The 18,063-nt window shown below is 30.9% G+C and overlaps 2 protein-coding genes across 2 annotated transcripts; one reads left to right on the top strand and one right to left on the bottom strand.

Moving 5' to 3' along the window:
• Nucleotides 1-226: 226 nt before the first annotated feature.
• LOC134712637 (ras-related GTP-binding protein A-like) lies at nucleotides 227-7,284 on the bottom strand. The gene is made up of 9 exons (XM_063574374.1): nucleotides 7,151-7,284; nucleotides 5,357-5,456; nucleotides 4,254-4,320; nucleotides 3,480-3,702; nucleotides 3,126-3,221; nucleotides 2,611-2,733; nucleotides 2,245-2,452; nucleotides 1,608-1,701; nucleotides 227-546 (listed from the first exon to the last, which is right to left on the bottom strand). The coding sequence occupies exons 1-9, from the start codon at nucleotides 7,160-7,162 to the stop codon at nucleotides 519-521; spliced, it is 951 nt and encodes a 316-aa protein (XP_063430444.1). The 5' UTR covers nucleotides 7,163-7,284; the 3' UTR covers nucleotides 227-518.
• Nucleotides 7,285-7,475: 191 nt separating this feature from the next.
• Nucleotides 7,476-16,262, top strand: LOC134712636 (uncharacterized). The gene is made up of 5 exons (XM_063574373.1): nucleotides 7,476-7,553; nucleotides 9,887-10,034; nucleotides 11,211-11,387; nucleotides 13,184-13,375; nucleotides 13,704-16,262. Exons 2-5 carry the CDS (start codon nucleotides 9,971-9,973, stop codon nucleotides 13,925-13,927), a joined length of 657 nt encoding a protein of 218 aa, XP_063430443.1. The 5' UTR covers nucleotides 7,476-7,553; nucleotides 9,887-9,970; the 3' UTR covers nucleotides 13,928-16,262.
• Nucleotides 16,263-18,063: the final 1,801 nt, after the last annotated feature.

Genomic DNA, 18,063 nt, shown 5'->3' with positions numbered 1-18,063 from the left:
ATAGAAAGACCATTTAAGTATGTTACATTTGTATTTCAATGATAAGACTAACAGATTTTGGTCAAACTTAAAATCATATGATTTTTAATGCTATGTACTTTATTTTTTAAGCCAAATAAAATACGCAATGCAAAGTCTTTCTCCAAGCAAATAAGAAACATAAAACAAATATACTTCATTTCAACTTTGGTGGATAGTTGTCTCATTGGCAATCATAGATGATACCATATCTTCTTATTTTTATTGACATCATGTAAAATCCAATCTTCTATTTCATCATTTATACAGAATATAACATATCAATTCACTCCTTTCAAATAAAGAAATAATTTAAGTTATTATCAGTCCACATCGATATATCTGGTCCCTTGAAGATAATGTCTTATGGCTTCTCTTAATCTTCTGTGCTAATCAATGTGGTCATGGTGGTATAATAATAATTCCGTCTTTTTGGAGTGTCCTGGTATAATTTATTTTACTCCATTCTAGAAGTGCATCCCTTTATTTACAGCTTGTCACTATTCTGCTTGCATATGACTGCTTATACTGAAACACAAAATGCTTATTTAGAATAAAATGTCTAGGGCTGATACAAGGGCCAATATGGAAAATCTATAAATACATCCTATCCATAAACATTTCGTGAAATAAATCAAGCGCTGAAGGTAATGTATGCTCAGATATTCTAGACATAAAATGATGTTACTCCTGTCAAGAAAATTATATAACCTTTGCAAGGTGCAGGAAACTTGTATCTGTTCTAAAATTTTAAATAATGTCATTGTTTAAGTCATCTTTAAAAATTGGAGTTATCTCCCATTGTATATACTTTTAGTTGAATTAACTACACAATGTTTAATTTTACTTCCCACTGATAAATTAAAGCAATCTTTACCTTTCAGTGCTTACAAGCACTTAGATTGATAATTTATCATTTCCTTTTTATTGCCCTGAATAAACATTAAACATTAGTAACTAGAAGTTAAGCCAGACACAATCAATCAAAGTAATGAAGTATCCGATAGACCATAGCTTTAATGGACATGTTATGAAAATATTTGGTGGTCACATATTTTAAGAAGTAAAAGTCAACCCTACTTTTATTGCAAATTAATTGTTATTTAGTTTCAATTTCAACTCTCTGTCAAGGTGTGCTTTACTGATTAAACATTAGTTTGCAATGGGCTAAATCATTTGTGTCATTGATTTTATAATATAAGTTATATGGCTTACTACTGACCCCTATGGATCCAAATAATTTGATCAATTCTATTGACCTATATGAATCCTTAAGGGGTCGGTAGTTAACTGCATGCAGAATTTATCGCAATGGACTTTCCTTCCAAGTGTTGTATAAAAATAGAAGGGGTGTTATCATGAATCCTCTATTAAATCTACTGACCCTATATAGATCCATAGGGGTCACCATTTGTTAATTTTAACCAATCACAATGCCACCTATTTATCCAAAGTGTAATAAAAGGCACAATCGATTACTTTTAAATAATTCTGAATCAAATAATCATGCATAATCCCAGTAAAATCAATGTTATTGCTAATGTTATATCAATTAATAAACTCTAATGTTCTGTTGTAAGTTTTCTCACCTTGCTCCAATGGTATGATGTCCAGGTTCTGATCTCTCTAACTTCTCAAAATGTTTTCTAGCATTTTTAATGTTGATTAAAGTTGCTGCTGAAGCTGAAATTGTCATAATACATTGTACATTATTAGTCTTCAAATTAGACTCAGCTTGATCATACTGATCTTTATAGATCTGACAAAAACTGTTAACACAGATAAACCAATATGATCTAAATCAGTGGTGGAATGTGGCATTACAACTATTCCAGAATTAAGTATATTTTTACTTATCTAACATAATTAAATGATGTTAATCAAATAGAGAATGGAAATGGGAATGTGTCAAAGGGACAACAATCTGAACAAGGAGTAAAAACAGCTGAAGGCCACAAATGTCTTTTGTCTAGCTATATCTAAAAGTCAAAATTTCCCAAACTTCAATTTGACATCTTTCATAAATAACAAATATATATGCAGTAAAACTTTTAATAACATACAGTCACAAAAAGGACTGCATATTTTTGTTTATCATTTTAAACTGAAGTGCAAATATTTTTGTCAGTAACACTGACAATCAATTGAGCGTGCCTTTGTCATTTCCTCGCTAAATCTAAAATTATGTATTATGGTAAAGATCTGCCACTTTAAAATAGTACTTACGTATTGTGGTATCTGACATGACCACCATAATATAGGTATTTGAGGTAAACAGATCTATGTATGCAGAGAAACATGAGTTTCTTACTTCCATGCTCTGAAATGTTGCTGCTAACTTACTACAGCTTAGTTTGAACTGTTTGATTATGTTACTAATCTTTTCAAATCTATGGACATCACTATGTGGTTTTCTTTCACAGTGGGAGATTACCTACAGAAAAATATATAGAAAGAAAAGAAATCTAGTATAATAGAAGGAAGTTACAACGGAATATTATACCAGATAACTTCATATGAAACAGTTGAGTATGTGAATTAAGGAATAACAGTACTGCAGTTTAACTGGCGACATGTGATAACATTACTCACCAGAAAAGTAGCCCTTTCAAAGAGGAGGACTTCATCAGCATCAATGATGTTAGCAAAATTAGCCAACATACTCTCTAACTGTTGTACATTTGGTATTAACTGATAAACAATGTTGGACCAAGCCTGAAATACAAAGTGGAATGTTACATTTGTTCAACACTAAGAAATGTTGATCAGTTTCTTTTGACTTGCTGTTCTTATGACAGTGATAGTGAGAAACCGGTAAGTCTATGAGCTATTTAAACTATTGATTGGCTCAATCTTTCTCTATTCATAAAATTAAAGCTTTATACAAATGATTCATTGTCTCCACTAGAAACTGTCACAGTTGATGAAATAAATGATCGAAATAAGCTGTTAACACAGAGATATATGTCTAGAAATTTAAATATTTTTCATGAATTTAAATCGCCAATTATGGAGAAATATTGGTTTCACACAGGTGATGTTCTCAGCTTTGTTAATCTGAGATATTAGAAGGATGCGAGTTAAGAGGGCAACATATATAAATAAACCTTGTATAATGTTTCATCCCATATAGAAGTGGCAAAGCATGTACAGTTCAGAGGTTTTGATAACCTTTTTAAATCTTCTTCTCTTTCTTTAAATACCTGTAAAAAAAAACAAGTCTCATAACTTTTTTTCATACTAAAAGTGTTATAACATTCTATGAAAATAAATAAGATAAATTTAAATTCTTTTTATCTAAATTAAATATGTAAAATCCTACACCAAAGTCACTGAAAATGAAAAAGATGTCACATGGTTTAATAGTTTCTATAAAATAAAAGTTCAGTCACGGGATTATTTATAAACGTAGATAACCTGTAGACAGCAACAGAAATATTCATAATCTATCATGTGCTTACCAAGTCTCTCTGGTCATCTTGTACCAAGTCCATTTTGTGTACGAGGCAGAAGACTTTGGCTTCTGGTGAGTTCTGTAATATAGCCTCTAAACATGACTGATAGTAATGCATATCCTTCTCAAGCTCATGGCTTTCTACATCAAACACGTAAATTAATACTTCTACATTTCTGAATATATTGTCTCTTTGACTAGCAAAATAATTCTCCATGAAAGCCTCTTGTCTGAAAAATAAAAATAAAATTAGACTTAAAATTAACACCAATAACATGGTTGTATGTATCACTACAGTCAAAGTTTTAGGACAGGTTGATCTTGGTGTATGTTCTTGGTAATAAGTTAAGACAGTCCAGCTACTGCCATTAAAACACTGCTGATGTGTATGTTCATCTGGTCTGAACTGTACCGATTTCATAAATCCATCCTTCTTCAATTAAATCAAGTAAACAAAACAATATAGCAAAATAGTGAATCAAGATTAAGAGGAACAAGATAAAAGATTTCTTTTTCTTTTCAGGTATACATATATATATATTACATCAACATCAAAACAGACTTGTATTATATCCACTTCATATGGTCTCTGAAGTTAATCTCATTGGCAATCATACCTCACCATATATTAAAATTTGAGGGAAAACACAAAGTAGGACTGCTACCATCTTGACCATATATACTGTATTGATTACACTCAAGGGCATTATAATGACCTTAGAATCAATGTCCACATCAAGAATGACATGGATTAAACCACAAACTTACTAAGATGACTTACCCACCACAGTCCCATAAGTTCAATACCAAGTTACCCAGGAATCTAACATGTGAATGCTCAACATCAACTGTAATTAAAATTAAATAAATGACTGAAGTTTTCTAACATAACTGACTAAATGGAAAATGTATTTAATATTTAAAAGTCATGACTCGTGATTATTTTAAAGTATTAATATCAACAATCTTATATCAACAATGTTTAGTCAGTTTGAATATACATGATATAAGGACTAGGAGACAAGTGAGATCATACAAGCTTTGTATTGGAATTTTAATTTTGATTAATAATTTAGCAAATTGAGTTGGCTCAAATATATTTATATCACTGAAACTGTATAACGCTGACTTTCATGACTGGTTTCCAGTAGGAAACTGCATACCAAACATCACAAGATGAGGGCCTCAATGAAAACTAGACTATTTCTAATTGAGTTACCCTCTTTAAATAAAGAATTTATTATTACTATTATTATTATTATTATTATGGATGGCTGGTTCCCTGTAAGAACCTACATATCAATATTATCACCACATTCATGACTGATTCCCTGTAAGAACCTACATATCAATATTATGACCACATTCATGACTTGTTCCCTGCATGAAACTTGATACCATATATCACTGACTTTCATGACTTAAGTTTCCTGTAATACTATATGTAGTATGAGGCAAGTGTTGTAAAATAGACAATAGAGGACAAAGTCTGTATTATTTTCTATTTTGTTTTTGGTAATCAAACATACAAATTTTTCAGAAATCATATGCTTTACAACATGGCAACCTCCGTCAAAAGGGTAATGCAAAAATTTTTAAATCATTTGGACATTAGTAAACCTGTATACATTTTTCTATTGTTATAAGGATTCTTTCTTCTAGTAGTTATTAATATATGGTGCACATTCATTTGTATGCTAAAATCAGGCTGTTGGACCTTTTTTAGATGGTTTATTTTTGCTATGAGTTTTGTTCATTTTTTATGACAATTGGCCATGGGTAACCTAAGTTGCTGAAATCATTACCAATCATACCATATCTCCATCTTTAATATATAATAGCACTTTTATATTTCTGAAGACTGAATAACTCCCTCATACTTACTAGTTGCACCAAGTCGCCTTGTGTCACGGGCAATGTAATTGGCAAAGATGATGGATCTCATACTAGTCTTGCCAGATCCACTCTTGCCCATCAATAAAACCTGTAGAAAAAAGAAATTTCAATCATGATCACAATCAAACTGCCCTAACCAAATCAAAATGTCATCTGACATCTAGTCCCTCAAATAAGAGTAAGTGTGTTATGATGAACTAGACTGATCTCCAGAAACAAGTGTGTTACAATCATGACAATGTACTAGACTGATTTACAGTAAAATAAATGTTACGATGTACTGGATTTATTTACAGAAACAAGTGTGTTAAAATATACTGGACTGATCATTGACAGTAATATATTTTACAATGTGACTGGTTTACAGTTCATCCTGTATTTTCCAAAATATTCCAACATAAATAAACCAAATTAATTTTTTGTCATGCAATAATTGCAAAATTTGCTTTTAAAATTTATCAGCTATCTAGTTAGAATCTCAAATAATCACACTTCCAACATGGTGTTCAAGGGCAATAACTCAATCTTTAATCATGTTAAAACTACCTGTATACAAAATTCTTACCATGTATATTTTTCTATTTTTTTTAATGTTCATTTTATAAACAAAATAATTTTGTATATTTTAATTCATTGTGCATTTTTAACAGTAGTACAATATGTTTGTTTTTGTGTATCAATTCAAGACCATAAAAAAAGCAGGAGGTAGGTCGAAGAACTACATGTAACACATTATGATATCAATCTGGTGAGAGTTTTTTCTTTTTCTAAATCTGAATTTATCACTGATTCCTGTCTCTTCTAATCAAAAGTGCTGGAACATAATTTCTGTGATATGAATCATTTTTTTTGTAAATTCTGGTGGAACATATTGCATATGAAATTTGTTCCAGCAGAACAAAATTTTTGTTACATATATGTGCCTGTCATGCAGTTGTTGCTGTACTATATATATATTTGTTTTACATTCATTTTTTTGTACATAAATTAGGCCAGCTTTATAGTTTGAATTGACTATATATATAAAGAATGGGATCTGCTCATAGTTGAATGCCGAACAGTGACAATTTTTTGTTTATTTTTGTGTCATTAGGTAATTTGTGAATAGTTGTTTCATAAACAACCTATGGTAAGAACTCTTTTAAATACACAGCTGCTGTTTTATGGAATGATCTACCTGATGATTTTAGAAAAATTGCTTATTTTAGTCAGTTCAAAAATATTTTAAAGTCATGGAATGGAAATGACTGTAAGTGCACAGTTTGTGTAGACTTTTAGTTTATATATTATGCAAATTATTTACCATCTAGATCATATCCCATTTTTTCAAATTTTATGCTATGCATTTTTACCAGCTTTTATGCCTAGTTTACACTTATATGCTTTTAGCCTTAATACCTAGCTTATGCTTATATTCTGCTTTTAGTGCTTCATTTTTGTGCTGTGATATTTATTCCATGTGTCTGGATTGTTATAAATGTTGTATTGTTAAATAATGTCTCATATGTCGGTTAAAAGTTCATTAGAGCTTATGTTTGTCTATGTTTTATATACCATGCCGACTCTAAATAAAGCCTATTTATTATTTATTTATTTATTATTTATAATAATTTGGCAATCACCATGACATGTTCACATCAAATCTTTTTTTTTTTTTATAAAATATAACACTTTGGTTCATTTGTCCTAGCTAGCTTGTATCCATTCCATGTTAAGATAATTTTTAACAGTCGTAAAATTGACATGTTGTATAGCAAGAAAATCTGTGAATGTTATATTAACCTTTTTCTTCATGATTTTTGTTTCCGTATGAAGACCAACAATCACATCAACTTGTCTGCCATTTTGTTATCACATGATCAAATCACATGAGCCAAATTCACAAGGAAAAGGTGGAAGTAGCAAAAAAAGGATCTCACAGGACAAAATAATATTCATACAATAAATAAATCTTCAGGTGATAAAAATCTTTCAAACACAGTTTGAAAACACTCGTTTGAATGTTTCTGCTTTTTATATATCGATTATAACAATAAAAATTAAAATTGGAAAAGCCACATTTTACAGCATGTCTAAATATTAACGGTCCGAATTGTCTCCGGGCCGAGTTGGTCAACATTCCGCATATCGTCTCGGAAGAGAAAAAGGGAAACAACTGAGTACACATAAACAGATCTTCTGACAGGTGAATTACATTTTTTTTCGAATAATCTTTGCTTATATCAGCCTAAGGTTTCAATACGCTTTTTTTTTTAAACCAAAACTTAACGTAGCAATGAAAAACTGTCAAAAAATATCAGCTGGTATTTACTCCTGGTTTTATAAACCTGTTGTGAGTTTGATGGTTTGGTGTTTATAGCACTTGTTATTCCTTTTATTATAGTTTTAGTTCTAGTTCTAGTTAAAAGAAAATTATAATCATTGTATATAATTGATTAAATTATTACTCCCCCATTCGGCGCTGTGATTAGGAAATGAAATACTATTCTAATTTATTCTGTACGTCAAAATTAAAATATTCAACATTCTAACATGACGGTCTTTTCGAATGCTTTGAGTACACCCACGTGGTAAAATATGAATTTATTGTTTTGGCTGTTCCGATCATACTCCCACCTCATATGCTTTTTTTATGAAAGATCTACCGACGTCATACACGTAGGACGATGACTTAAGAATATAAGCATTTTACGATTCTAAATTTCTTTTATATATATATATAATGGTAAAATCTGAGTTTAAATTCAAGCCCCCATGAATTATTTCTTAATAATTCTAAGTTAATTGAAATGAATATATATGGTAAAAACCAATTGTTTGATGTCATTGTTCACCTTGATTACTGCCAGGTCCATAATTGGTGTAACTCATTTATAAAAAAAAAGCAATTTGAGATTAGTGTATTAAAGGGTTCAACCAGATGTCTCAACAAACCAATTATAGAATAAAGCAAGACAACTGAATACGAATCTGGTTGCCTGTATGCCCATAGCCTGTTTAACCACATGGACAAATTTTTATATTATAAATATTAGATCAAGGTTGGTTATGTTGAAATAATGTTTGCCAAAATTGCTTTGTAATATTAACATTTGTCCTGTGTCTGTTAGCTATAGACTAATATTATTGTTCGACTTGTGTCCCTTTTGTAATATTAATTTGTCCTGTGCGTTTTGTAATATTAAAGTTTGTCCTGTGCGTTTTGTAATATTAAAGTTTGTCCTGTGCGTTTTGTTATATTAAAGATTGTCCTGTGTGTTTTGTAATATTAAAGTTTGTCCTGTGCGTTTTGTTATATTAAAGATTGTCCTGTGTCAGTTCTGAAATAATCACTGTTAGTCCTGTGTCTGTTCAGTAGTATTTGCTTTCGTCCTGTAAAGATAGTGTTTGTGCTTTGTTCTTTCAGCCATGTTTTTAAATTACCTGTCATGCTTATGGATAAAGATCCATAAACAAGTTGTGAAATAAATAGATATTTTGCTATTTGCCAATCATGGCAATATATAACAGCCATTCCAATAAAATTTGATACTTCAAAAATTCTGGGATCTTAGGTTGTCATGGTTGTAGGTTTGCAATGTGGTCTTGATGTGGTTCTTAAGTGTTTCTCGTGCTCATTTGTTATATATGTATTAGACCGTTGATTTTCCTGTTTGAATGGTTTTACACTTGTCATTTTTGAGGCCTTTTATACATGTTTAAGCTTGCTGTTTGTTGTGAGCCTAGGATCTGTTTTGAAGACTGTACTTTGACCTATAATAGTTTACATTTACAAATTGTGAATTTGAGTGAGAGTTGTCTCATTGGCACTCATACCACATCTTCTTATATCTATCTATATGAACCAATATGAATGGTTAGTGTTTTATGAGTAATGAATTGATGTGTCATGCATAACAGAAACAAACAAATGGAAAACAGGAATATTAAAAGAACACAGGGCAAATGTAAAATTACTGAATTGGTGATTTTATCATGTTTATAATGAAAGTAACATGTAACTTTGTAAAGTAAACTAGAAAGCTTGGATTTTGTAGAAACAGCGAAATATAAAAGGAAATGCAAATATATTAATTTATTATCACAGTATAACAGTTATCATGGTTATCAGAGTTCTCATATTTACCAGTATGTGTTTTGTAATTATTATATACATGTATTTGGGTAAGATAATTTTATATAACATGTACAAAGTTCAAATAACTACCTGGTATTAATGAATGAACGAAAACCTCTTACTTTCAATAGTAAATTGTCAAATCCAATAAAAATATGGAGATCAAACACATGAATTTAATTCCTAGTATTTTCTACATGTTCTACATATTCTAATGGGCACTGTGTATATCTCTATCATCTTTTAAAAAGAACCCAGCTTTTCAAATGCTACCAATGCTTTTGAATGATATTTTTCTTTGATTAGACATGTTAGATGTATGATGAAGCTGATAAATAATAAATATTGACATGATTGAGACAGAGTATACGTATAATAAACATTATTTGTTTTTTGTACAGATTTATGTGAAGTAAATGAACACAGAACAAACTTCTCAAATTACACCTTAGATAGATGTATGGCACCTGCAGGCTGTGGTTAAAATGAAACTAGACAACTATGTTCTGTTGTCAGTCCTTATCTGTCTAGTTCTGGTATCAAAAGTCAGTAAGTACAAAGTATGAGAATAGAAATACTTCACCTCTATTCAGTATGTTTACAACATTAAAGGTTTTTATCAAGAAAAATATAAGCAGACAATGAATTAAAACAGCAATGCAAGATCAGTTAACACCAGATAGACCACTAAAACCAGGAACAAGATCAGTTCAGACCAGATGGACCACTAAAACAATGAACAAGATCAGTTAACACCAGATAGACCACTAAAACAATGAACAAGATCAGTTAACACCAGATAGACCACTAAAACCAGGAACAAGATCAGTTAACACCAGATAGACCACTAAAACAAGGAACAAGATCAGTTAACACCAGATAGACCACTAAAACCAGGAACAAGATCAGTTAACACCAGATAGACCACTAAAACAATGAACAAGATCAGTTAACACCAGATAGACCACTAAAACCATGAACAAGATCAGTTAACACCAGATAGACCACTAAAACCAGGAACAAGATCAGTTCAGACCAGATGGACCACTAAAACAAGGAACAAGATCAGTTAACACCAGATAGACCACTAAAACAATGAACAAGATCAGTTAACACCAGATAGACCACTAAAACAATGAACAAGATCAGTTAACACCAGATAGACCACTCAAACCACGAACAAGATCAGTTAACACCAGATAGACCACTAAAACAATGAACAAGATCAGTTAACACCAGATAGACCACTAAAACAATGAACAAGATCAGTTAACACCAGATAGACCACTAAAACCATGAACAAGATCATTACAGTTTTAACATGGTTAAAAACAATTTCTTTCATCCTATGTGTTTTGCTCATTTCAACATGAGTAGGCGTGTTTCAACATGAGTAGGCATGTTTGTTAATAATTTTATATGGAGTGTAAGTCAGTTGTAAGATATAATGTCTTTCCATGTTAAAATGAGAATAGAGCATGGCATGCTAGATCATGATAGAATTATTTCCATACTTATACATTTTGTAGGATAATTCAAAACTTTTGCACTTCAAAGCAGATCTATTAGACATGTTGGAAAGGCAGGCATTTAGAATTGGTGAAGCACAAACATTCAAAGAAACCAATTGTTTCATAATTGATAAACTAATTTAAACATGTGAAAAAAAAAAACACTTTTAGAATGATTTTACAATTCATCATGTTCATGTTAATTTTTTTCCAGAGTCAATAAAAGTTGAAAATTTACCACAATGGCAACAAGTTTTTATTAACCACACGACCTGGAATGGACAGTACATTTATAACAAGACATCATATGCATGTCGTATGGGAATACACTCCATAGATGGTAAAGTTACAGCTTCACTGGTGGACAGTGCTACACATATAGACCTGACAGGTATATATTATACATATTTATGATCAGTAGGACAGCAGAAGAACTTATTAATCCAACCACATTACCATATGTTCTTCAACAATTTGGACAAGCACATAGTTATTATAACTGATCATTAACAGGTTCCATGTTGATTCTGAATCAAATATCAATACCAATAGTATATATGTCACATGTACTTTGCCGGTTGTAGTAAGAAAACCGGACATGTTCAAACAGAAGGATCTGAAAGCAGAGAAAATTCTTCACCTCTAAATCAGCATGGTTAATCAGACAAAAATACGAAAAAAACTATAAATCCAGGCTAAAAATAACTTTATTTATTTTGAAATTTGAGGGTATGTTCTGAAAAATAAGAGAATTTAGGTCTATTAAAGACAATTTGATTGTTTTCAGTATTGAGATTACTACTTCTAAAAAGAAGAGATGATTTGATTGGTCGTTGATCATATTGACAGGTGTAATACCACCAAATCATGGTATGTCACATCCGGTTGTATACGAAAGTAGGTCTAAAAAAATATTCCCTTGAATTTGACAGTTGTAGGTAATTAATCCTACATTTTATTGCAGTAAAACTATTTCTGTGTCATAAATATATGTCTTGGGTATTTCTAAACACCGTTATTTTTTATTTGTGATTTCTATAGAAAATTTTGTAATCTTGAGGTTACATGGTGACTTAACCTTGTGCACACATAGAATAAGGGGAGAAATTTGATTGGTTAACTTCCAATGATGGTTATTTTCCTATATGCAATGAAATGTTATGTGAATTTTTTTCTATAGAACTGGACAGGATAAAACTTTACTCATGCCAAGTATTTCTTTATTTGAAACAAAGATAAATTCTGCCAAATTTAACAAAGACTAATTGGGGAAAATCAATGGTGGTATTACACCTTAAGTCTCAATAGAGGGCAATATAGATAGGGAGAAGGAAGTGGCAGGTTTTGTAAATAGAATTTTATCCTGATATTTACATAAATTAATAATGTAAATAAAGTACATTGTTGTACTGAAGTAAAAAACAATGTTTAAAACTGAGAATGGAAATGGGGATATATGCCAAAGAGACAAATTCCCGACAATAGAGCAGACAACAACAGAAGGTCACCAACAGGTCTTCAAAGCAACGAGAAATTCCCACACCCGTAGGCGTCCTTCAGCTGGCCCCTAAACAAATATATACTAGTTCAGTGATAATGAACGCCATACTAAACTCCAAATTGTACACAAGAAACTAAAAGTTGAAATAATACAAGACTAACAAAGACCAGAGGCTCCTGACTTGGGACAGGCGCAAAAATGTGGCTGGGTTAAACATGTTTGTGAGATCTGAACCCTCCCCTAAAAATCTAGCAAATGCAGAAAAGTAAACGCATAACAATATGCACATTAAAATTCAGTTCAAGAGAAGTCCGAGTCTGATGTCAGAAGATGTAACCAAAGAAAATAAACAAAATCACAATAATACATAAATAACATAAGACTACTAGCAGTTAACTGACATGCCAGCTCCAAACTTCAATTAAATCGATTGAAAGATAATGTCTTCATCATAGGAATATCAGGCACAATCCTTCCAGTGAGGGGTTTAGTATCAAACCATCATAACATATATGAGAAAAACATAACCCGTGTCATGCCAACAACTGGTTTTTAATCAATGTGTTTAGTTCCGATGCAAAGACCCTATAAGTGAATCAATATTAACGCCAAAATATGCAATCTTTAATGACCTGACAACAGTATAGAACATGTAGTACAAGAATTATATGATTATTTTGTTTTAGGTTATTCGGTTTTTGGTAAAGTGATATTTAACAAGACAACTACCTACCAATCCAGTGAGAGATTCTCAGGATCATTCCAGCTTGCTGGTCATATACAGTGGGTACCTAGTCATAGATACTGGATGTATACAGCAAATGTTACCATACCAACTAATAAACCTTTTACACTGTTCAAGTTCATGAGTAATACAGGTGGGTAGTTTATAAAGACTATAAGTATCTACTGTACCGAACACTTTACCATTTACCTTCACATTGCATCTGTGGTTTGTCATAAGTCCTCTTTTCAGTTTAGAACATGAGCTGCATTAGATAGACATCAACCTTGTGCAAATGAATATCAATACATCTGTTGATTAAATCTCTACGAAAAGTTTGTTCCATTATCACTGAACTAGTATATATAACACGAATCTTTAAAAGTACCTACAGATGTAACAGAACTTCTTGTTCCAATTAATTTTCTCATGAACACATTTTTCTTAATGTTTATATTTATATTGCATAATGTAATTTTCAGAAAAAACTACTGTGGAAGCAGAAAGTTCAAGAACCACATCTATAGTTTTGGGGGTTGTGTTTTCATTGGCCATCTTAGGGGTTGTTCTTATGGCTGGTTCAATGGTATGGTCATACAGAAAAGGACTTCTACGACATATTCCACTTAGTTATAGAACATTTAAAAATCCTAAAGAAGAAAGACGAGCCTCATTTGATTCCAGGGAGGAAACAGTACATATATGATACAGTGCAATGTTAGATAAACTACAGATACTTTTACCAAATCTACACTATAAAGTGCCATGAGGGATTCGTCTTGCCTATTATAATTTGTGTAAAATCCTGATAATATCTCCCAGTATAAATTTTGTCTGTAAGAAAGATCAGAACCAAAGACAAGCATAGCCCAAAAAGAAATTTCTAGAACAAGATTGGGCCTTGAAATCATTAAATTTGTACTGTTTGAAATTATCAACTTAACCTAAAATAGGTGGTCAATTACACTTTATTATATGATACATGTATATACAGATAAGTGATTCAAACATGTTCAATTATATAAAAGTGTTATTCACATTTATGTGTAAATTCTAAGTAAATTTGTTATATTATGGGGTTGTCATCTCTCTGTAACATACTTAACATTGTTTATACATGTTCTGTAAATTCATTGCAATTCATTTTACATTATTTCTTTTTTATTCTAGCAAATGTAAATTTACATAGCAATGAAGAAAACCTTCTAAGGGTTGTTTTGTGATTGAAACATGTACGGTGACCTATAGTTGTTAATGTTTGTGTCATTTTGGTCTTTTGTGGATAGTTGTCTCATTGGCAATCATACCACATCTTCTTTTTTATAAACTCTAAATGCCATGAATTTAATGTTTAAATTAATGTTAGAATTGTTATAAGTTTCAGTTTTATTGCGGTATGTAATGAAATTTAAATTCAATGCATCAATTTGAAAGACTAATGATGGAAATAAGGAGATTGACTCATCTTGTGCTTAGAACAGAGATATTTATTTAAAAGTACTAAAGCCCTTCTATTCTTACTTGAGAGAAATTTTGTAAATACAGTTGTCTCATTTTAATAACTAGTATTATCATGGTTATACTACATTCAAACCTGCCGTAGGGACCACCTCAATTGAATGACCACCTGCTGTTAACGACCACTTTTCAAGCCTACCAATATATTTCCCTATATAATAAAAGGTTTGCAAAAAGTGTGATAAAGTAAATGAACCTATTTATGATGTGTAAACATGACCATTTGAATTTTGCTTTTGGTTTTAATTTCTGTCGACTTGCTCCTGCTCTAACTATTGTTGTAAAATGTTAACAACAAATAATTCAAATTTATCTGAATAGTAAAATGTTTTAGAGTTAATAAAATTATAGCGATTTTTGAAACAATTTACTTTGAGGTACAGAGTATATGCTGGCATTTACAGAATTAAACACACATTTACGTACGGTAACTGTATGGTGTATTGAATGTGATATCTGTTTTGTTTGATGAAGGAATGGTTTATATTTTTATTTCATACGATGATTGATTGACCAAAAAAATAGTAGAAATACAAATTATTGTGAAAAATGTAATACCTCTTTTATCCTGGTAATGAAATATTTAACATTTATAGTAAATATATAGTGAAAACAGGATGAAATATATATCACAGACAATCAGTTTCTTTTTGAAAAGTACAGATATGTGTTAACACATGTTGATAGACCGGAAAAAAGTGTAGAGAGGAATACATTTACATTCTATCAGTTTATGAGAATATAAATTATAATTTTATACACAAAAACAATATGTGATATATTATTCTAATTGTAATGTATATATAGAAAGATATTCAGGAAAAAGAAATCATGTCACATCTAAATAAACACATTCAGTTGTATTTTCATGTGGATCAAAACTGTGCTGAACTTGCCCAATATATGTATTGTTATTCCAAAACATATGTGCAACAAATGATTGTACTATATATATATACTAGTACCAATAATATTGCAGACTTGGGTAAGAGATCAGCAAGAATATCAAAGGATCAAAGGAAAATTGTACAAAGTGCTGATTAGATATTCTTTTGTGCTTTTAGAATAGTAAGCTTACAGGATTTTATTTTATTTAATTTATGCAACATTTTTTTATATTCATTTTGTAGATAATTTAAGTTTAAAGGTTATCATATTTTGTCTATAAGGTCTGATTGTAGGTCAGATTGTCACATAGTAATGACTTCAATGTTAATTAGTGCATAATATTTACTGATGAACAGGTTAGACATGTTAGAAGAGCATTTTATGAGTTTATGCTTCATGATTGAAGTTTTTTTGTGGCTTTTGACTTATTGTACAATTTTTTTTATATACATGTTTGTGTTTGAATTGTGTGTTAGGACTGATAAATTGCATATTATTCAGTGATATATGATAATACAGGGAAGACATTTCTGTCAATGTTCTGTGATTTTTCATAAATGCTTTTTTCGCACTGAAAGGTCAATATTTATGTAATTGATAATTTTCTGGTTTGCTTCTGCTAATGGATTTTAGAATTGAAAGACCATTGATCAATCCACAAAGCTTTCTAGTTTACCCAGCTGTTTATAAGATGTATTGAACCATGTAGTTGTTATTGTTGTGTATCTTTTTATGTATCCTTTACTCTGTACCCATAAGGTACATGCTGATTTATTTTGCTTTGTACACATATGGTAGATATAGCTTTGTACACAATTGGTACATATAGCTTTGAACACAATTGGTACACATAGCTTTGTATGCACATGGTACATATAGCTTTGTATACATGGGATACATAAAGATATATTTTACTGAGAAAATGTTACTACTGACTGTGATTATTTTAACATTCCTTCTAGAATTATTTGATTATCATTTTTTTATTGTGAATCTCTTATCAATGAATAAAAACATATCTTGTGTTTTATGCTTTTATAATGAAAATATTTTAAATAAAATCATCTTTTTGATATATTTTGCTAGTTAGATTTCATACAGACCACACTTGCTGTTTCCCCCTCTCAAATTTTAAATTCTTCAACAGAATTGTGTATGCAAAAATGGTTCTTTTACTTTGTATACTATGCCTGCAATGATGCAAAATTTTACAAATAATATTATTTTTTCTGCTGTCTGTTTGTCCACCCCTGTTTTAATTTATCATCTACGACAAACATTTTATGATGGAGTGAAATTTAATTATACCATCACAACCTTGTTATTAATGATTACATAGTTCAACACCATTTTAGTTGTTATCACCTTTCTGAGAGGCGTTAGTTAAGATTTTATTGGAACATCCTTACTCTTATTATTTAAATGCCTTTGAATTTTAAGTAGTTGTATTCTTCAAAAATGGCTATAGCTAACTAACAGCAATGTTAAAGTTTCCATGCACATTAACACATGATTATTTGCATAAGGATGATATGCTGTACTGTTTGTGATGGTGAAGGGTAGTGTTACACGGAGCGAAATTTACTATACAAAAAGATCCTTAGGTGTACTAGTATGTGCTGTTCAATTTGGTTCCTATATTTCCAGTATGTAGACGAAAAGCGTGTCTGGCGTACTAAATTATAATCCTTGTACCTTTGATAACTATTTAAACCTTCTAGAATAACAAAAGAGATGCAAAATATACTAAAATGGTGAATCTAAAGTGATAACTTTAAGATAAACATTTGGACCTGAGGACTAAATATAACATATAAAGATCCTATAAATAGTCCTTGGTACTAATCTTACGAAAGATGATTGAAATTCTACATTGGAAATGGTATGCCACTTCAAATATAAAAACCTGACTCTAAGCATACTTAAGGATAGCAAGGAATACAACTTAAAAGTCCACCACATGTTCAAAAATTCAGAATACAATTGTATAGGGTTTGCATATCCAAAAAATGGAGCGAAAGATACCAGAGTGTCATTCAAACTCGTATGTCGAAATAAACTGAAAAAGCAAAAAAGACATCCAGACAAACAATAGTACATAAAACATAACATAGAACATAGTAAAGCCTGAGTACTTACCTCACCACAGATTGAATTGAACTAAGGTGAAAGGGTGAGCAGATCCTGCTCTGTGTGTGGCACCTGTCGTGTTGCACATATTATTACAAACCCGGTAAAAGTCTTATTCCGTAGGTCACATTTGGTAAATTGTTACGTAATAGAAGTTACATCATTAGGCACATATCCGATATCATCTAGTAAAACTTACGAAGGGATGACTTCAACTAAACCACTTGGAACTCTTGGTGTAATAATTTCCATGTGAGCAGCAACCTCCATCAAGGAAATCATGATTTGAGATAAGGTATCAACTGG

Source organism: Mytilus trossulus, chromosome 3, assembly GCF_036588685.1.
Source record: "Mytilus trossulus isolate FHL-02 chromosome 3, PNRI_Mtr1.1.1.hap1, whole genome shotgun sequence".
NCBI classification, from domain to species: domain Eukaryota; kingdom Metazoa; phylum Mollusca; class Bivalvia; order Mytilida; family Mytilidae; genus Mytilus; species Mytilus trossulus.
This window is presented reverse-complemented; position numbering and strand designations above follow the sequence as displayed.